General features: G+C 34.2%; 1 protein-coding gene across 8 annotated transcripts in view; it reads left to right on the plus strand.

Annotated features, from left to right (window-relative positions):
- The window catches only part of LRP1B (LDL receptor related protein 1B), a 1,853,519-nt gene that overhangs the window by 861,649 nt on the left and 969,696 nt on the right, over window positions 1-22,174 (plus strand). For all 8 annotated transcript variants that reach the window (XM_032387847.1, XM_032388632.1, XM_032390176.1 and 5 more), the window contains one exon: window positions 13,671-13,928. In XM_032387847.1, coding sequence (XP_032243738.1) covers window positions 13,671-13,928 — 258 coding nt within the window. The remainder of the gene's footprint in view (window positions 1-13,670; window positions 13,929-22,174) is intronic.

The following is a 22,174-nucleotide window of genomic DNA, read 5'->3' on the forward strand; positions in this document are numbered from 1 at the left end:
TTTTTTTTTTTTTTTTTTTTGAGATTAGGGTTCTAGAGAGTTGTCAAATCTGAAAATGAAACGTTTTTTTTAAATTTAATTTACCTTCTTTTAACCAATTTAGACCAATTTTGATGTAGAAATATGCATTAAATATAGGCACCCAGGGCTACACGTGGGCTCTAGCTGAACCTGTAAAAATGAAAGTAATGGCCAAGGGTGTCTAACTTACGAACTGTTGGCCAGTTTTACTCCTGATGAATTCAGGCTCATTGGACCGTACTTTTCAGTCTCCTAACCACTTGCCACTTGCCGAAGGCAGGCACTTAACCCAGTTTACAATTCTGCAGGACCAATAGGACTCTACTGATTGCACTAAAGCAGGCCCAGAATAAAGAGCACTAAATACATATATGCTCATCTGTGTAGAGGCACTGAAGTAAGTGGCACCATGAGAGAGAGAGCATGTGATTCTTTGCCATGTAGCACCTAGAGAAGTGAGAGAAGAGAGACCATTAAATAACTTTAAGATTCTATTACACTTTATACTGTGCCATTCACTGATTGGAACGATGGGGAGACCATTTAGGCAATGGAACTCTTAGGTGTAAGAAATACAAATTGTAATCCCTATATAATCCAGGGAAGTACAACCCTAGATGATGCTAAAGAATGTGTTCATACTCCTCACTGCTTTCTTTGCTGTAATTCTTAAAAAGAAAGAGAGAAAAGAAAGCAAAATCTAATGTCCTATGGCTCCTACATCTAACCTCCAATTCTATTATTATCTAATGTATATTTTAAAGTTTTCTTTTATTTTTATTTATTTATTTATTTATTTATTTTTTAAAGATTTTATTTATTTATTTGAGAGAGAGAGAATGAGAGACAGAGAGCATGAGAGGGAGGAGGGTCAGAGGGAGAAGCAGACTCCCCGCCGAGCAGGGAGCCCGATGTGGGACTCGATCCCGGGACTCCAGGATCATGACCTGAGCCGAAGGCAGTTGCTTAACCAACTGAGCCACCCAGGCGCCCCTAAAGTTTTCTTTTAGAAGGTAGAGAAGGGCTACTGGGTGGTTCAGGCTGTTAAGCATCTGCCTTCGTTAGGTCATGATCCCAGGCTCCTGGGATCGAGCCCCGCATCAGACTCCCTGCTCCGCGGGAAGCCTGCTTCTCCCTCTCCCACTCCCCCTGCTTGTGTTCCCTCTCTCGATATGTATCTCTCTGTCAAATAAATAAATAAAATCTTAAAAAAAAAAAGGTAGAGGAATCATTCATGGTTTTCTGCCAAGGCTGGTTCTCTGGTTTTGCTTGTGGGGAGAATAGGCAGGTGCCTGTATAGAGAAGGAAGAGTTCCTTGTTTAGAGTATCATAGTATCCATAGCCACTCAAAATGCTTGGAATTCAGTAATTACAATATAATAGCCTTGCCTTATTTTTTTCCTTATTTTTTTTTTTTTTAAAGCACTCTATATTAAAATGTGAGTATTCTTAGAAAGGGTGACATATTAAGTCTTAGTAACCTTGGTAATTTATGAGACTAGTGGATCAGATTTGTTTCAGTATACCATCTGGCTAAGAATGGCTTCCTGCAGAATGATAGGTGATTATGTCTTGACATGCGAAGATTCACTATTCATAGTTTTTACTATTTTTAGTTAGTCCAAAGGTCTAGTTCCTGCACAATTTGTCATTTTATTGAGGCATAACTGAGAATGGTATTTGATGACATGATGGTATATGAGACTGTGAGGTAGGAGTGAGCCTAGTGGACCATAACCATAGTAACCCAGATTTGCTGTTCTTTACTCAGTCAAGTATACATGTAGGAAATGATAGACACTATGGTAAACAGTAAATGGCAGAGAAGTAGCTCAGTGCCTAGAACAGCGTATATGCTTGGTAAATGTTTTGTGTTTGGGTTTTTTGTTTGTTTGTTTTGTTTTGTTTTGTTTTAGATGCTTTAAACAATTTTGTGAACTTTAAGGAAGCAGAATAGGGGACTGAGATTTTGGGAATTAATAAAAGGAATGCCAAGAGGTTGGAAGAGATTTAAAAAAAAACAAAAACCAAAAAAAACAGTGAGGCATTTTACTAGTCTTGTTATTCAGGACTCATGCTACCTTTGCTATAGTATTGACATTAGAATGGCTTGGGAAGATGTGCATAATCTCCACAAACGTGCCCTCTCCACCAAGGCCCTCTTCAGAGAAACATATAATCCTAGTGTGCTTACTATGCAGGTACAGTTGCAGAACAAGCTACTCTTGTAGTATTGCCTAAATCAGGCAGTATTGCCTAAATCTCTGTCCTAGAGAAATACTAGAGCTTCCCAGGCTGCCTTTGAAAACCTAGCCTGGCCACTGAACATATTTCTCTATTTCCTGGACTATTCATACCCTACATCTTTTCTGGCTCTTTACTTAGTTGGAAATCACATTCCATGACAGAACAAGGCAATGATTTCTGATAGAATTTCCATGACCCAAATTAAATATCACTTATTTTCCACCCAAATACTATTAATGAGTATGTCGTGTTGAGGTATTAAGGTACTCATGAATATTCTATGTGTGTTTTCTGTTTTGTTTTTGATTTTTTTTTTTTTTTTTGCTAGAGGACGTTACTTTCACAGTCTAGCACCTTTCTTGACATCTTAAACAGAGAATGTAGCCATGGTGTCTTGTGTCATGACACCTTTGATTTATCGAGAATGTAAGAAAATATCAGACACAGAAAAAAAATGCATGTCTTCCATTTGCTTTACTACTTAACATCCTAACTTCAACCTAGCTAAGGACTTCTTTGTATGTGTATAAAGAATCCCATGGCCACATTTATAGGCTCTAGATCTGACAAGATAAACTTTATTTTTACAAATGGCACAACATATAGGTACAAATTTCTATCACACTATTTAACTTTTGTAGAATAGCTATAGAACTATTAATTAAATTCTCAATTTAGAATATGTGATAGATTATACATGCTCTCCAATTAACTCCCTTTTTTGGTCTCAAAATTGGACATATAATGAAAATTGAAAACGAATGAGGCACATTTAAATTCATAGAAATTACAAGTTGTTTAATTTTAAGATGAGATCAGGATACACACACACACACACAACTTCTCTATTACTTTGTCTTGGGAAAGTAGAAGTATATAGCTATTGAAATCCTCAGGGAAAAAATAAAGGGATAAAGAGAATATTTTGTCCTTTCTAATACGAAAAAAAATAATTTTTCTCAGAGTGCCTTCAAGGCATCCCCTGTAGCAATAGCAATCAAGAAAGAAAGAACCACAGTTAGAGGATACCTCTCGGGCACTCCTCCCCCTAGAGTCCATACTTACCCTTGACTTTGATGACTGATATGCAGCATATTCTCCTGAGTCAAGCTGCTTAGAGTCATTTTAGTCCTGAGAAAAGAAAATTCATTGTATTGATTGCATTTTTAAATGTGTGTAAGCATTTCTTCTTAGCACGAGGACTCACAGAGCCTCCATCTGTGCTTTCTATGACAGATAACACTTGCCAAATTATTAGATAAATTATATCTTAATAGTCTTCAGAAGTTTAGAACAATATACCACCAAATTACAAACGATATAGCTAGTAAAGTAGCTAGAAGTTTGGTATATAATCACTACTGAGTACTTAGAACTAATCTGTCTTTTTAAAAGCAAAGTAGAAAATTGGAGTCTTAAATATAGGCTGTATGTTTACATCCTTTGGCAGCCCTGTCAGAAAACAGTGAAATACATTAAAGCACCTTTTCCTTCCCCACCTCTAGATAATGAATTTTCATATATCTACCTCTCTTTCTCCTTACTCTAACATGATGATTTTGTTTCATATTTACTTGAGAAAGTAGAAGTAATCAAAAGAGAACTTTCTCACGCTGAACTTTACTAAATCTACCAATCTATCTGTATCTAGAACTAATCACTCTGCCTTCCTCTTGTTTGAATAGAAGAATACATTGTGCTCCTATCTAAGGCCAATCCCTGCAATTGTGCATCAATCTCATCTACTCTTGCCTATTCAAGAATTAGACTCATACAGTTGTCTTCTCTGTTCCTTGAATCATCAGTATTTTGACTTCTGCTGGATCTTTCCCATGAGGACACAAGCTTGTTGTAAAGATGATACAACACAACTTTCTTTAAACCTATATTCCTCTTCAGCTACCACTGCATTTTTCTTTTCCCTTTATAGAAAAACTCACAGAAAGATTTTCTTCTTTCTCTACTTCCTCCCCTTCCGGTCTTACATTCTTATGACTCACTTACAGCTCTACTGTCAGGGTTACAAGTAATCTCCAGTTGCCTAATCACTCAGTTATCAATCCTTAGCACACAATTGATCCTTGTCTCCTCTTTGAATGCTTTCCTTTTTAAAGTAGTACATTTTAGAGTTTTCCTTTTAGCTTACTGGGAATTTTTTTCCTCAGTTTATTTTGCTTCATTATCCTCATTATTTTTGGCATGACCCAGTGTTAAGTTGTTTGGACATCTCTTCCTTTATTGATTTCCTAAGTACTCTCATCTTGTATCGTGACTTTAACAACACATCCTTTTCCATGTTTTTATAAAACATCTAGAGACTGAGACTCGTGAGTTTTCATCATCAGCCCTAACTTCACTGTTTCAACAAACTCGCTGAGATATTAAAACTCTATTCAATATCTCGTTCAGAAATTTAATAGAAATATCAAACTTTCCATGTCCCAAAATCTTGATTCTCTCCCCTGACAGTGGTATATGTCACCCTCCACTCATTCACCCAATTGTTCAAGCCAAAACATTGGGGTCATCCTTGACCCCATTCTTTCTCTCAAACCCTTTGATTCAAACTTTTAGGGGTATTCTGAATTGGACTACTCTCTTTAAGGAGCAGCCTGCATCCTGATTACTACTAATGCTCTACCTTTTTTCATAGAATTTATCACTACCAAATAATATTAAATAGTATTTGTTTGCTTGTTGTCTGCTTCCTTCACTAAAATGTAAGCTCTATGAAAACAGGGTTTTTATAGTTTTGTTAACTGCTATATCCCTAGCATCTAGAGCAGTGCCTGAGAGAAACTAGCCATGTTCAAAAAAATATTTGTCAAATGAATAAATAAATGTGCAAATACTAAGACAGTATTTTCTTTCGTGGGGAAAAATTAAATGTGGCTTTTTACAGACCCATCTTTTCGAACAGGAACTATTTCTGAATAAGAGTTATTTAAAGGCAATTTTAGAATGATCCAACATCTATTACATTTTGAACTCAATTATTAACAATTTATAACTTAGAAGGGGATATCTGAATTGGGGGAAAAAGTATTTCTATAGCTAACGTAGTTATTGTTTCCTGCAATTAGAAAGATGATGAAGAGATTAAAAGTGGCCACCTCTCAATGACTAATGTTAATTGACATCCCTGGACCATCTGCTACTTCTAATATTCACCCAATAACCTAAAATTTGAATGAATTATCCTCCGAGAGTTTGAAATTTACTAATATAACCCTTTAGTTATCAATTAAATTTCTTTCATTTCCTTGATTAAAAATCACAGTGCATTGTTTATTTCATTTTACTTATTGAAATTCAAATATATTATCATTCTTAAATTTGCAAATTCAGTAAAATACCTTTAGAAACATTGGAGAGTCCATATTCAAGTATCCCTCCACGTGTCATTCATTTATTGAATGCTGAACATGTGCCAAGTAAGATTTTCCAGATAATAGGGGAAATACTTCCTTGCTCTGGTAGACCAGCTCTTTAAGAACAAAGAAATTGTGAGAGCTGTTCATTTGCAAAATGAAAAAGCTTTTTTTGTGTGTGCGTAGCATGATATTACTGACTTTAATTGTTTTTGTAAAATGATCTTTTTTCCTCAGAAACAGCATATCTCATCACTTTTCAATCATAACATTTCAAATTAAAATATACTCTAAAAGAAAATACTTGCATTTCACTTTAATAAGTTGTAAATAACAAAAAGTTCAAACTGTTTAGAAGTCTGTGTTTAATGCAGGTGGAGAAGTAGTTTACCTGATGAGTTTTTATGATGCCAAAGACCAGATTACAAAGCACAACACTATACTAATCATTTGCCAACACTAAATTCAGCATCATCATCTTAAAGCTGACTCTACTTTCTTTCCTGTTTCTTTAAATAACACCATTATTCTCCCCATCACCCAACTCTAAAATTTCTGCATAATTCTGGACTTCATGTCCCTTCTGGTCTACATAATTTAGAACTTTTAATTCATTACACGAATCCATCTCTACTTAAGAACTTAACACCACCTATTTTAGATTCTTATTTTCTGAGAAATTAAAATAGCATCTCTGTATCAGTAATCCAGATATCCAAAGCCTATGTCCACAAGGTTTTCTTAAAAAGTTTGGATTGTCTTCTTTATAATTAAAAATAAAATTAGGGCTGCCTGGGTGGCTCAGTCGGTTGGGTGTCTGGCTTCGGCTCAGGTCATGATCCCAGAGTCCTGGGATCGAGCCCCGCATCAGGCTCCCTGTTCAGTGGGGAGTCTGCTTCTCCCGCTACCTCTCCCTCTGTCTCTCCTCCTTGCTCTTGCTCTCTCTCTCTCTCTCTCAAATAAATAAATAATAAGATTGATAACAGTGTCTATTTACACGATGTAGAACCTAGTATGTTCTGAGGATTCTCTGGGGCTTACATTTCTTCTAATGATGTCTGCTTCCAAAAGACTGTTGGCATACATGGCCATTCTTTATGTACTGCATACATAAAGTACATAAAGGAAAAGGTATCTTTGCTCTTGTTTAGAGCAAGATACCTTTTCCTTTCCCCTAACTCCCTTCCAACCTCACTCCAGAATGCGGTAGCATTACATATTTATTACCTTCTTGTCTGATACGAATTATACTGTATCACTGTTTTTTAAGATTTTATTTATTTATTTATTTAAGAGAGAGAGAGAGACAGAGAGAGAGAGAGAGCAAGCACTAGTGGGGGAGGGGCAGAGGGAGAAGCAGGCTCCCTGCTGAGGGAGCCTGACACTGGGCTGGATCCCAAGATCCTGGGATCATGACCTAAGCCGAAGGCAGATGCTTAACCCACTGAGCCACCCAGGCACCCCAGAATTATACCATACCACTTTAAAAGTAAAAGTGAAAACAATTTAAAAAATTCAATGGGAAATATATCCACCCATTATATTTTACTCACCCATATAGTATTCTAAGTATCATTTCCAGCTTGATCTTAAAACACAGTTTTGATCACATTATACTTTCTTTCTAAAATTTGCATTGGTTTCCCATTGCACCCCGAATTAAAAATAAGTTTATTATCTTGACATTCAAATGACCTATGTATGCAGTCTTTCCTCAATGTGCTTTCTCAGCTACTGCAAGCTCTGAGTTTGAATGTAGGTCTTTTGACTTAGTGGCTATGTGATCTTAAGCAAGTTACTTAAACTGTATATAACTTCGTTTTCTTATCTATAAAATGTGGATAATATTAGCACCTGATTAATAGATATGTTGTGAATAAACTAATAAATGTAAAGCATGCATTATAATGTCTGGCTCTTAAGATATACTCAAAAGGGGTTCGCTATGTTACTATCATTATGAAGTACTTCCACCATTCATGCATGCTCTACCCTCCAGAAAACTGAAAACTGAGGTCACTATCTTCCCAACATATTCTAGTCTCTCTTACATCTATGCTTTCAGCAAAATCATTTGTTCCAGCTGCATTTCCATCTCTACATTTCAATTTCTATTCCTCCATTAGGGCAAAGCTGAAATCAAATGCCATCACCGTTAAAGAACTTTTGACACTACTAAATAGATATGTCTTAGTCTCTGTGTACTGCTGTAACAAAATGCCACAATTTGGGTGGCTCATTAGCAATATAAATTTATTTCTCAGAGTTCCAGTGTCTGGGAGTCTGAGATCAGGGTGCCAGCAGGCCTGGAGAGGACTTCTGGGTCACAGATCTACTGTACTCTTACATGATGGAAGGGGCTAAGGATCTCTGTGGAGACTCCTTTATAAGGTACTAATCCTATTCATGAAGGCTCCATCTTCATGACTTAAGTACCTCTCAAAAGCCTCCCCCCTTAGTATCATCACCATTAGGATTTCAACATACAAATTTGGGGGGACACAAACATTCAGACCATAATAAGATATAGCTAACCATTCTTTGAAACTCAATGCTATTATATATCTTTTATAAAAGACATCAAACCTGACTTAAAAAATACAGACCTTTGTATATACACCTTAATCTTTCTACTAGATTATATTTTTCTTAAAACAGACTGTTTTACTGATCTTCAGATTCTAGTTGGATACCTTAGATCTATGAATACTAAATAATAAGATAAAAATACAATAAATAAAGCATTTTCATCCAAACAATAGTTTAGCATAAATACATCGTGACAAGTAGTGCTAAGATAAATTATAGCAGAGTTGTAGCAATATGCATTTTTTTTAAAGATTTTTTATTTATTTATTTGACAGAGAGACAGTGAGAGAGGGAACACAAGCAGGGGGCAGTGGGAGAGGGAGAAGATGCAGGGCTCAATCCCAGGACCCTGGAATCATGACCTGAGCCAAAAGCAGACCCTTAATGACTGAGCCACCCAGGTGCCCCTGCATTTTTTTTTTTTTTTTTTTTGCTTAGCTTAATACTGTTTTTAATGCAGTTTAATGTTTCCACATTTGGTTCATATTTTATTTTTACTTTTATAAAATGTGATATAATACTTTCCTCGGATATAATGCATGATATTCTAAATGTTACTCAGTTCAGTAAATATATTTTTCCATTAAAAAAATAGTTGAAGGAAATAGAGAAACAAATTTGGCCATGTATGCTTTTGACATGATAAGAAAAAAATTCATATCTTTTTTTTGTTGTTTTTTCTACTTATGTTAACTTCATTCACATTTTTGTTTGGTTTGGTTGACTTTGACCTCTACTTAGTATTATTTGAATAATGCTTTTCCTCACTTTTTAAACTAGATAATTTCCTAAAACTTCATATTCCACTTGTTCTGTTTTTGGCACAAATTTAGAATACTTTTTTTTTTTTTTTTAATTTATAGTCTCTTTACACTGATTGCTCTTCATTTTGTTTCCTATTGTGGTTCACCTTCCTATGGCAGGTTGCATTTTTTATTACAAATTTTTAGCATTTTTACTTCTCATTTCTAACTTCATCCCATTTTCATTATTTTTAAAGACTTTCTATAATTTGTATATGATAAATTAAAAGTAAAACTTTAAAAATTCCTCTTTCAATTATTTCAAGTTTGTATTTGTTAACAACCAATTCTTTGGGTTGCGTAGATGATAGTTTTCTGTTTTCTTACACATTCAGTCTTACTCTGACCCTTCATTTTATATATTTTACATGTGAGTCATTATTTAACTTTTATCCAGTTGAACCTGAGATTCTTTTTTTTTTTTTCATCTTTGACTCAACACATATTAAGGTACAACTACTGAGCTTCATTCAGTGGAGATAATTGCTCACAATTGCAGAGAATTTAGAACACAATGGAACTAGTTAATAAACATTTATATGTGTATATATATCCATGTACATACATTTGTTATAACATAAATATTTATTAGGTTTATATTTATGTGTAAGTAACTGAATCCATAATTCTAATCGTGTAAAAGGAAAATACCTTAACTAATATTCTTAGAATTGAATAGAAGAATAAGAAGTTTAAAAGAAACCTGAAAATTAAGTTTTATTCACTCTGAAAACATTCATTTAGAATTAATCATCTGTCAAAATCATATTATTATAAATGTATACATATACATTTAGTATATTCTTGACTATGAGAGGATAAGGATATGTTTGCAAGGATGTGGTTATAGTGGCTTGGAATTTAAATAGGCATTTTCATGAATCTAGTCAGATGAGCTTCTCCATGTTTCCAAGTTTCTCTTTTTAATTCAGTTTTCTAATCAGTCTTCAAAAATTGTAGCTCTGATTAATATAACATGTATGATAGGAAAAAAACACCTTCTGACCATACAGAGCATAAATACACATCTTTATAACTGTTTGGGAGAGAAAATACCTGTTTTTTATGCCATTGACATATGGTGAATGGTGAAGAAGATGAGGACAATTTTCCTCCCCCAGCATGACACAATTGATAACCTGTTGGAAAGGTTTATTCAAGCTAAGTCTTGGTTCTTTAAGTTAGAATATTCATTGAGGGCTTTCTTATGTTTTGATCTCTTCTATATGGAAACTTAGTATTTATCACTTCTCACTAAGCCATGATGTAGATATTCCTTTCACTAAAGTCATCTAATGTGCTTTCCAACTATTCCTTTGGGAAAACTGTCTGCTGACTCTAACGATGGCATTTTTTTAGAACATTACATTTATTCTGATCAGACTTATATCCTTGTCACCCAAGCTAATGGTGTTTTTACCTTGGCATGTGGAAACTCAAGGTAATGATGTACACTAGAGATCACACATAGTGTGGGTTGAGGCAGATTACCTATGCAGACTTTCATGAAGTAGGAAAAAGAAAAAAAAGGTTTATATCCTTAGCCCCTGATTATTTTTGTGGGTTCCTGTGTTTCACCGGCTTCCTCCCACTACCATAAGTAGGCCTTATGTTATTTGTGTAAAGAGGGAAATCACAGTTAATAATTAACTGAGACACATGAATATTATTTCAATGAAGCACATCACAACTAACAAGTATCCTTCCTCCAGTGTGTCATTTGAATTTTTAAAGTCACCGTTATCAAATCAAACTACCTCAAATTATGAAGCATCTGCTTTATTGGTTTTCTGTCTAACAGAAGTTATAAAATCAATGGTTGCTATGTTTGGCATTGAAACAATCAACTGAGTCACTCAAAAAGCAACTACAAAAATCAGATAGATTGATCAGTTCTGTCAAGGAAACATTGCCTGTGTTGACCATTAATTCATTTTCATCTCAGTTTCTAAGGGGAATCAGTGTCACTTCATATTCTAGCCTCACTCCAAAGAATGTTTATTACATAAGTAAATTTACTGACTGGTAGCCAGTTAAGAAATTATTGTCTACATCTGGACTTCTCATAAAACTTGGAAGCAAAGAAACTTTCAGTAGTGGTTCACTTTTTAATGAGAGGCAATTTCACTAAAGGTCATTTCAGTTGTCAAATTAAGCACTGACAGACTGGCAATATATCTTTGTTAACCTCATAACACAGCCACCTAAGACCCCTTTGTAACCTGAGAAATATATGATCCAACAGGTTTCAGGAGTGCTAAGGTCAACTGAAAAACAACAGAGCTAGGAGTGTTGAAAAGGGACTAAGTCTGGACTTCCAAATTAAGGAATGGCAAGGGCAAACATTGCATGGTTCAAGATGGATTTAAGAGGTTAAGAGAGAAGCCAACTAGCTAACCAAGCTTGGATGTGGTCCCGTGACAAGGTTATGTCAAGCAGAGATAATACACGATTTTACTAATTCTTCTGAGAGAACTTTTGATCGTGGAAATGATCTCTGCATTTTAGAGACTTCTTTTTTGTTGGGTTAATTAATTGTATAATCTCATTGTGACTTTTTATTGTTGTTTATTTTTGTTTGTTTTGATGTTTTTATTAAGTCAAAAACTTCTAGTGTCTCTCTGAACGTGGAGAAGAATTTTATGCCTTGATTGAGTTAATTCCTTAGGGGGTAAAAATCCAAATGCCGTTCTATCTGAGTAAAACACAAGGAGCCTGATATCCCTACTCACATCAGAAACGATGAAGACCATTAAATAATCTTTTAAAAGTTTAGACTTGTTTAATTATATTACTCATAACATACATATTTGCTTTTGTCCTACCTTTACAATGTTCAGTGTCAGTTTCTTGAATGATCAAATGATGTTTATGAAATTTTCTGTTAGCCAGTCTTTCTCTGGATTCCATTCATCGGTTAAGAAAACCAAATTATTTTGTAACATTTCACCAAATGCTTCTAAATAACTCTGCAAGAATTCCATGTGTCCATTTTAGGTATTCAGAAATTTTTATTGAATAACCACTAGATTCTAAATACTAGGGATACAGCAGCAGAAGTAGAAAATAATAAACCAGAAAAACAATATATATTACCATGTTTGGTCATGAAAGGGAAAAATGAAGCAGGGAAGGTTTATAGGGAGTTTGTATATAGAGTTTGTAGGGGCTTGCAATTTTTACAAAGTAAAGTGGTAAGAGAAGTTTTCACCAGAAAGGTAGCATTCAAATAATACCATAAAGGAGGTGAGCAAGTCAGGCTTTCTGATATATTTGGGGGTGATTACTCTAGGAACAGGGAAGGGCTTCTGAGATGGAAGCTTATTTGGCTTGTTCTTTAAGGAACAGTAAGAAAGGTGGTGTGTCTAGAGGGAAATGGCAAGGGTGAGAGTAGTAAGGGGATAAAGGAAATGAGGTCACACAGGTAACGAATATAGATCATGGAGGGGTTTATAGGGCATTATGAAGGCTTTGACTTTTACTCTGATTGGAATGGGAGCCTTTTGAGGAATTGGGCAGAAGACTGACTTAATTGACATTAATATTTTAAAGGTATAACTGGCTATCGAGTTGAGATAGACTAAAGAGGAGGAGGGCATTGATGAAAGCAGAGAAACCAGTTAGAAGACTCTTGGAATGATCTAGTGGAGAGATGATGGCAGCTTGGAGCAGGGTGGTAGTTAGTAATAGTCACTGAGGAATGGTGGGATTCCTCATATGTTTGGCATCAGAATCAAAGATATTTATTGATACTTTGGATGTAAGGCAGAAAAAAAGAGGAATTGAAGATTTTCAAAATTTTTATTTCCTAATTAGCACAGAAGCTACTCTGATTATGACTGTATCACCGAACCCTTTCAATACTAATTTTGCATGAAATTTTACTGTTATCTTTAAATCTTAACAAGCATTGAAATTTTGGTCAATTAGTACATATTCATTAAAATCTCACTAATCCTAATGTAAGCAAAGATGAATTGTTCTAAAAGTAATATCAAACAAGTTTCTTTTATTTCTACAATCTTATTTTCCTGACTATAGAGAAGGAACATGGAAAGAAGTAGCTCAGTAATTATAATCTAGTCACTAAGGGAATTTGGGTCAGTCAAGGAGCCAGTGTGGTTGAAGTCACAGGTGCTATTTGTATGGGCCTATGAGCTTTGCATGTTTCACTCCAGAGAAATCCATTTCTGGCTTCATATATCCACCTCAAAAAGGCATGCCTTTGCTCACAAGGGAAGCCTATAAGTCTGTATGGAGAGGTCAGTCCAGATCCATCTTCATTGCTAAAAAAACAAAACAAACAAACAAAAAACAAAACAAAGCCAAAAAACAACTAACAGAACTTACTTTATTTACCAACAATGAAAGTAAATAGCATTGTCCTCACATTTACACAACACATTACAACTAAGAAAATAAAGAATACAAGTGCTTAGTGGTCTATGTTTTCCTTAAAGAAGTGAACTGAAATATATAGTGAAGCATATATAGGAACTATTAATAAATACTTTTGCAAGCATTTTTTTATTTTAAAGATGCATTAAAATATAGGAATAAGTTTTAGTAAGTGATGTAAAATTGTGAAAAAAAAATTGACTCTGATTGAACTCACTTCTTTCTTTCTCTTTTATTCCAGAACCTACAGATAGGTTGCCTATGCTGTTAATTGCAAATTCTGAAACAATCGAGGTTTTCTATCTCAATGGAAGTAAAATGGCAACCATGAGCTCAGTCAATGGAAATGAAATTCATACTCTGGATTTTATTTATAATGAAGACATGATTTGTTGGATTGAATCAAGAGAATCTTCAAATCATCTCAAATGTATCCAGATAACAAAAACAGGAAGGTTAACAGATGAGTGGACAATCAATATTCTTCAATCCTTCCACAGTGAGTATTTCAATTCATATTATATATCATCCTTTAAGGATTTCATTTACAGATCAGTAAACAGGATTCTTAGATTTTTCTAGCATAGTATTTGGCTATTGGAAACCTATATATGCAAATATGAATATGCTTAAATAAATGTATTCACTACCTGTTTTGAATATACACACACATACACATATAGTTTCATTGTTTATGTAAGTAGTAAGTTACAGTTAAATTCTTTATTTAATGCTTATTCCAGTGTCATCTAAATGAGAATTGTAATTTGCCACTGTTAGTTCACAATGTGATAGTGAAGGTGGGATTTTTAAAAAGCAAGAAACAGAGTTGATAATTATAAGCTCATCAACTGTAGTGTTTGTTAAAATGCCTTAAAACTATTAGATTTATGCTAATTGGTAACAACTACCTCTGTTTGTTGACTTTTTTCTTAGCAAATCAGAGTTTTTATGCATCTTCCAAAAGACTGATTTGTGATTTTGATTTACTTTGATTTCTCATGCCAGAAATTCACAAACTAGCAACTGTACTTCCTTCATATTACCGTAAATGGAAATCACATTGTTACACAGACACACAAAAAAGTCCCTTCTTTTGCGCTGGTGCTTGCTCGCTCTCTTTCTCTCTCTCTCTCTATCTCTCCTGAACTCCACCCCTCCAAAATAGGAGTATAAATTTTATTTGTGCTTGCCTGGGGAAACTGTATGCATGAGAAATTCAAGATATGTCCATTTATTTTATGATTTACAGAAAAAAAAATTATTCTTGAAAACACTGCTAACATAAAAATTGGTAGAAAAATAAAGAAAAATGTGCAGTCAGGCTAAGAAGGAAAAAAAAACAGTGCTTTGAAAGAATAAATGTAGTTTTCAGATGTAGAATGGTGATTTGGATTCAATAATTATATTTTATTAATATTTTTGACATACAGTTAAAGGAATTGGTTATTAATCTTTATTAAATGTAAGAAAATAATACCATGTAATATGTAATAAGTATGACTATATTAAATGAATCGGTGGCAAAATTATAAAAAATGCAATATAAAGGTATGATTGTATATAGTTAAATGAACATAAATAAATGTTTAACAAATCGAATCCAATGCTTTGAAAATCCTCTTAACGTAAATAAAACAATTGCTAAAGCCATTTATTGCAGCACTGGATGAAAATGCCTAGCGAAAGCAGTAAACACTGGCTATTTTCAATGATTCTATGGAAAATGATAATTCCTAATAAATAGTAAATAACAAGGGTTACATACACAAGGAGTACTGCTGTGTGACTTGAGTATTTCAGCCATTGGCTGAGCCAGCTGTTGGAAACTGTTCAAAAACAGGCTCCAGTCTCTGCCATGTTAGTGATTACCTTAACTAATCCAAATGCATTTGTCCCTTGCAAATGGAATGAATACTGGCAGTCAAACAGCAAGGATATTCACTAAGTTGCCAGGTAAAATTATTTTCCAGGTTTACTTAAGCAACTTTTCTACATGTAACATCCTCTATTAGTAGTAGCAATTTCTTCTGTAATATGTATTTTTAAAACAACTTTTATTTTTTTTATTTTTTAGTACATCTAGGGATGGTCAAGCAATTGCGCATTAGAACATCTATAGAATATAATTTGTAACTTAGATTACATTTGAGTTATGTGACAATTCTTGGCAAATCTAGAAAATGAAAGAGATTTTTGTTAAGCAATTCACTGAAATGCTGAATAGAACATTCATTTTGAATTATAAATAATAAATGCAATGGAAATCTTCTAATTAGGATAAATGCTTTTTGACGAAGTCAGATAAAGTCAGATTTAAGCTACGCAATTTCAGTCACTGTAGAAAAAAGTGATTAAATGTGTGGAAGTAATTTAATGATGGGAGTAGAGGAGAGGTGTGAGCAAGGCTGGGCTCCTCTATCGTTGCTTGTAAACCATGCATTTTATCAACATGTCAGCGAATAGCTGCCATTGGATATGGTGGGCTCTTCATCCACTGTGACAATTTTTGAGTTGATAATGAAGTTTGAATATTCCTTGCATGTGTAATTACATAAAATCTCTGCTGTACCATATAAACAAAAATAATGAACTGATGGGAGTATGCCTGAATACCTGTCACTATCCACTCTTCCATAGATGCTTTCCTCTGAATTTGCCTGAGGAAAGCATTCTTTTTTGAAAACAAAATATTAAAAAATTTTTTTTCAAAAAATGAGGAGGAAAGCAATTGTTACAGGTCAAACTTACTTGCATTTAAAATTTGCATAATGGTTTATTTAAACAGTTTTAGTGCAATATTAAAATCTGTATTTTCTATCTCATCTCACTGGATACACACCACATTTCTGTCCTTCCTGTTTTGTCATAGAAAAAAATTTCAGCTACAGACCTCAGATATATTAGACAATCCCGAGTGGCTAGAACAAAGGCAGACATGGGACAGCTAAATCTTATGTTCTTTCTTCTACATTAGAAAGGCAAATACTGGTGCTTTCAAAGAACCTCCCACATCTTCCACAAATAATATCTATGATGTGTGTGTGTGTGTGTGTGTGTGTGTATAGCTAGTTAATACCACATATTCCTGCTGGGATCTGGAATTTTAGCAAAGTGATCAGGCCACCCATTGAGTTCTAAAAAAAAAAAAAAGAGAGAGACAGTTAAAATTAGCAAAGATGTTGATCTGAGGACACATTTCCAGAGAACTTTCAGAATTCCCTTTTTGATACCATATGCTTAATGTTGTAGGCAGTGATATTAAATTATGTCTTAATTTTTACATTAACATTAGGTGAATTTATACTTTGAAGTAAGTAAACCATTCTGATTTACAATCAAGACGTAATCATAAAAGACTGTCCTGAACGCCTAGTAAAAAGAAAAGAAGAACAAAAAACACTCTCAGCACTCTTTTCCTCTATAAATTTGTATTTATTGTTAGTTCAGTTGTCAGGCTGCAAAGAACTAAATTACTATTTACTGTCATTTGCCAACATGCTTGAAACTCACCAAAGCAGATATTAAACATGTGCTAAGCTTCAATTGTTGTTATTTTTTTTTCCTATGAATTTGGTCAAATATACCTTACACACTAGAGATGTATTCCCCTACAAATTTTGCTTGATGTTATATAGAATTTTTAAACCATTATTCTCATAGTATTTTTTGTCTAGATTCACGTGTCTGCTTGTTTCATTATGGATTTTAATAATCAAAGTGGGACTCTCTTGATGATCCCATCATGAGGCCATATATCAGGTAGAACAAAATTTTTGGCAGGTTTTCCTAATCTATCAATCTGAAGCTTGAAAATTAAAATGCTCTTTTCATGATGAATAAATAAGTCATGTACTATATTTGAAATCCATGACATCTAATTACTGAAACCTGTTTCTGTCTTAATAAACTCTATCGTGATAGAAGGAAGAAGGAAATGAGGGAAGGAGAGAAAAGAGAAGGAAAAAAAGAAGCTATTATTTTTATGGCAAGTAGCTCTAGTAAAATAATTTCTGACTTAGTGTTTATTTGATCATTTTTTCTCTATAAGTATAATAATTATTTAACTATTTCTTTTTATTTTGCATTTCCTTAAAGAATTTATGTCAAGTAAAATAGGCATTTTTTTCTCCTCATATTCCTTGACCATTAGAAATTTTTAATGTTGTAGACACATTTACAATAAGAACTTAGCATCAACTCTAAAGACAGTGAGAAGAAGAAGCATAATTAAGCAAAGTAATAAAACTAGCATGTAGCACTTCAGTTTTTGATTAAGATTCTGGGGTTTTTAATTTTAAATTTTATTTTTTTCAGACTGTAACATCTTGTGACTTGTACATTTATTTTAACACTGGTTTATATTTCTATCGCCACAATATTTGGGGTAAAAGGAATGGTGAGTTGATATGGTCCTAGCTCTGTCATTAACTGGCTACCTGACCTTATGGAAATCATTTTAAAATGAAAGAACTTACTCACATAACGACTAAGATCCTGCCCAGATTTAAACATACTTTCCCCTTCCATTACTTCGTGTTTCTCTTGTAATTTGAGATATTCCTCTGTGTGGGGGTGTGTGTGTGTGTGTGTGTGTGTGTGTGTGAGAGGAGGAATATTTGTTTCTTCCGCCTTTTTATCCCTTTCTTATTTTTCTCCCACCTAATCACTCACAATAGGTACACTTCAGTCTCTTTATAATACAAGTTCCTAAAACATGCTCCTTGGGACACCAGTTCTGTAAGACATTTTTGGAAAAATGATTTTGTCATCAAATGGATTTAGGAAATTTTGCATGCTATGGAACCTATTGGAGATTTATATGTACATAGCATGTTAAAGATTATTCAAAACCCTTCGGTAAAGTACCTGTTTTACTTTGTGTAGCCCAGGATTTCCTTTACTTGAGTACTTAACACTTGGTTGATATTTTTGTGGGTGTGTCTGTGAGTGTGTTTCTTTGGATATTTGTTTCTAAGGAGGTGGTATGAGTGTGTATATATGCCTAATATGTATTAACATCCCAAATATCTAGGGTTTTATGTTATCCACTTTGAGAAATATTGTTTTAAAGGTCTTAGGGAGAATCACTCAGATTGGATTCTCTCATCACTTTCTTATATATTTACTGTCTTTGTGACTAAAGCTATACAAGCTATGTGTGCAAGAAGCTATAGAGAATTCCTATAATCACAGTTTTTTAGCTTTTTCTTCCTAATGGCCCAATTGCTTTTAGTTTGCACACAAAGGATATAGGGTCCAAATACCACATACTCTGAGATTATGATAACAACACCAGAGTCTGTTTCAGAATTGGAGCTGACAGGAATTAGATATGCAATAAAGATTTGCACATATGTGAAATTCATTCCAGGAAAGGGCCTAGCCTAAAAGATCATTTGTGGTTGAGGATGATAGCAAAGAGTACATTTTAGTACTAATTTTAAAATATAGACAGTGTCCGGTAACTTTTAAATTTTAACATTTTTTTCCAGAGTTAGGAAGAATATGGAGACAAAAACATTTTGATGATAGAGGAGCAATGTCAGTCAGAGAAAGACAAATATCAAATGATTTCACTCATATGTGGAATTTAAGAAACTAAACAGATGAACACAGGGGAAGAGAGGGAGACAAACTGTAAGAGATTCCTAACTATAGGAAACAAACTGAGGGTTGCTGGAGGGAATGTGGGTGGGGGTAACTGGGTGATGGGTATTAAGGAGGGCACTTGATGGAATGAGCACTGGGTGTTATATGAAACTGATGAATCACTAAATTACCGCTGAAACTAATAATATACTATATGTTAATTAAATTGAATTTAAATTAAAAAAATAGCAATGTCAAATAAAGAGATGATAATATAGATAGTGAAGGATTTTTAAAATGTTTGTGAAATACAGGTCTAGATTTAAAAAAACAACAACACTGTGTTGGGGACATATTCATAGGTGTTCTAGTTGTCAAAAAGGTATTTCCCCTTCCATAGAGTAGTCCTGATAATTTTCTAAGCACCTCATAAAACTTAGAAGACCTCAACTCCATTATATGGAATTCCCTTTGCTTTGATTTTGTGCTTAACAAATAACTTTCAGGTTTGGCCTCTCACCATAAATTCCTCTAGGGAAGAATTTGTTAGGAGGGTGTCTGTTAGTAATTGTTTCACTGGAGCATCTTATCAGTAGTTGTAAATTGACAAATTGACTTTCTGGTTGATCTCTTGGTCTCCTGGGAGTCTGGTAAACATGAAATAATTCTCCAAAGCCTGCTAATCCTTTGGTGAACAACTCAAACAGCGTCCCTGAAATTGCAAATCTAGTGATTAAATGTGGGCTTAAGATATTCTGTAAATCGTTATCATCTTAATGACAATATTTACTTGATAACGTTATGTTTTCTTAGCAACTTTTGTTATTTTAATGTGAGAATTAATCCATAGCATCTCAATCTCCCTGTTTAAGGTGATGCTAAAGAAGATGTATCTATCTCTCTATATTAAGTGTTATTATTCAGTTTAGTTTCACTCAAAAATAGGTAGTTATGCTATATTTCCAAAACTAAATGGTAAGGAAGCCCTATGTACTACTAGTCAACATTGAGACTAATTTTCCAAAAACTCCCTTGTAATAAAACACATTCCAAAATTGCGCTAGAGGGTGTTTTTAATCCTGAAAAGTCACAAAAAGGCAATAACTCTATAGCCAAAGTAGCTTCTATTTAATTTTTGTTGTTGTTGGGAGATGTCATTTTGCAACAACAGCAATAATAGCAACAAAAACCTTTATGGTTTCCCTTGTGGCTTGGTAGAACAGTTCAACTTATCTGAACTGGTAAGAACAATTTATTATCCATATGAAATACCTCACCTGGCCTTAAGACTTAGTTGGTTGTTTGTGTTGTTTAAAAATATATTGATGATTTGTTTGGACTTGTGAGAGGTAGATGAAATCAAAATTATTATAAAGTGTCTGACTTCTCCTTTATAGAAGACTCACTATGTCTGAAAGAATACTTTTTTTTCTGAATAATTTTTGGTACATCAGTCCAGGTTCTGTGCAGGGAACAAATACCTCACTGTTTGAATCAGGAAGGGCTTTAATACAGAATGCTCTCAAAATTGTTGGAAGACATGGAGGAGAGAATTCTAGACTGTGCCTTTGGAAAAGACATCAGACAACACAGAACTTTAGAGGCTACCATGATTCTCTGTACCAGAACTATGCTGGAAGTAAAAACCCACTTCTCTTTCTACCGCTGCATTGGCAGCTACCTTTGAAGCCCTGGTAACTGGAGACTGGACGTCCCCAGCTGCAATCCGGAAGCAGGAAGGCTTGTGATGCAGCCGAGACCACTCCTGCTGTGTCCACACCGCTTCCTGTCACGGACCTGGAGGACGGACACTGAGCACTACTCCAAGCAAATGTCTTATTTACAACAATTGTGCTTCCCAGTCTAAAATGTTAAAATGGGCAGGAAAGTAGCCTCCTACTTTTACTTCCAAATTCCCAAGTGCCTGTCAGTTAGCTTCCAAAAACTTAGCTTCTAGTTTGTGTGGCAAAGATAGTTCAAGGCTTTTCAATCTCTTCAAATGGGCAGAAAACAGAGTGAGATTGATAAGAGCAAATCCAGGGTACCTAGCATAGATTTTTGGGCATCTTTTACCTAGAAATAGTTAATATCAATTCTTTTTTAGTTGAAATTATTTTTTTTGCTTTAGCATAGTTACTTACAACTTCAGTAAAACCAGTATAGGAGCTGATTATTACTGTTTTGTTCTACTCCTTGAGAATTACCATTTTTTTAATTCACATTATGTCAGTATGCTTTCCACAGTTTCCTATCTTTCCTTGGAATCATCAATTTACTTCAAGAAAACACTCCCATATTTTCTCCAGATTACCCCATTAGACCCGTCTATTATTTGTCTCCTCTCAACTGATTTCAGGAACTGGTCAAGTATTTCATCTTCCTTCATGGACATCAAAACAAAACAAAACAAGCCAAAGGGTTATGTCTGGCAGGAAGAAAGATTACATCGTTGAATTCTACTGACATACACATGCAGGTTTTGAAAATAATCTTTTTATTACTTGCTTTTGTTATCACAAAGAGAGGTACTTAGTTGTCTCTGAAGTTCTGAACAGGAATAACACTTTTTTTAAAAAGACATTCTAAAATGAAATAAAGCTTTCTTTTAAACTTTTCTCTGTATCAGATGCAAGTTTTACTCTCTCAGAGCTTTGAGGATTTAGTTTGTAAGAAGAATATAACTGACTAAATTAGAATTATCATGGGTATCTCCACAAAAATTCTGAACTTGGAGGGGTGCGTTATGATTGTGATTATTCACACAAAAGGCCATTGGGAATTACAGCAGGTACTTAGATAATTTATGCATAAAGATGTTTGTTCCTAAACTACAGATAATTGAGGCAAAATGCTTCTAATGTGTGAACTATGCAAATTATCATCTCAGTGTTCCATCCCATTCTGTGTTAGGCCTGAGCTTTTATTTTGGGATTCTCAGTATTGTCCATCCTATTTCCATGGGATGAGATTCACACAGAATTGCAAGGAGATTCAAGGTAATTATTTTGATAAACACAAGCTCAATTTTCCAACTTTTTCCCCTTGAATTATATTGGCTTATCTTGGACATATCCAGTTCAGTTCCAGACCACCATAATAAAGTGAATATCACAATAAAACAAGTCAAATATTTTTGTTTCCCAGTGAATATAA

The sequence above is a fragment of the Phoca vitulina genome, unplaced genomic scaffold (assembly GCF_004348235.1).
Source record: "Phoca vitulina isolate PV1807 unplaced genomic scaffold, GSC_HSeal_1.0 scaffold1, whole genome shotgun sequence".
Classification (NCBI taxonomy): domain Eukaryota; kingdom Metazoa; phylum Chordata; class Mammalia; order Carnivora; family Phocidae; genus Phoca; species Phoca vitulina.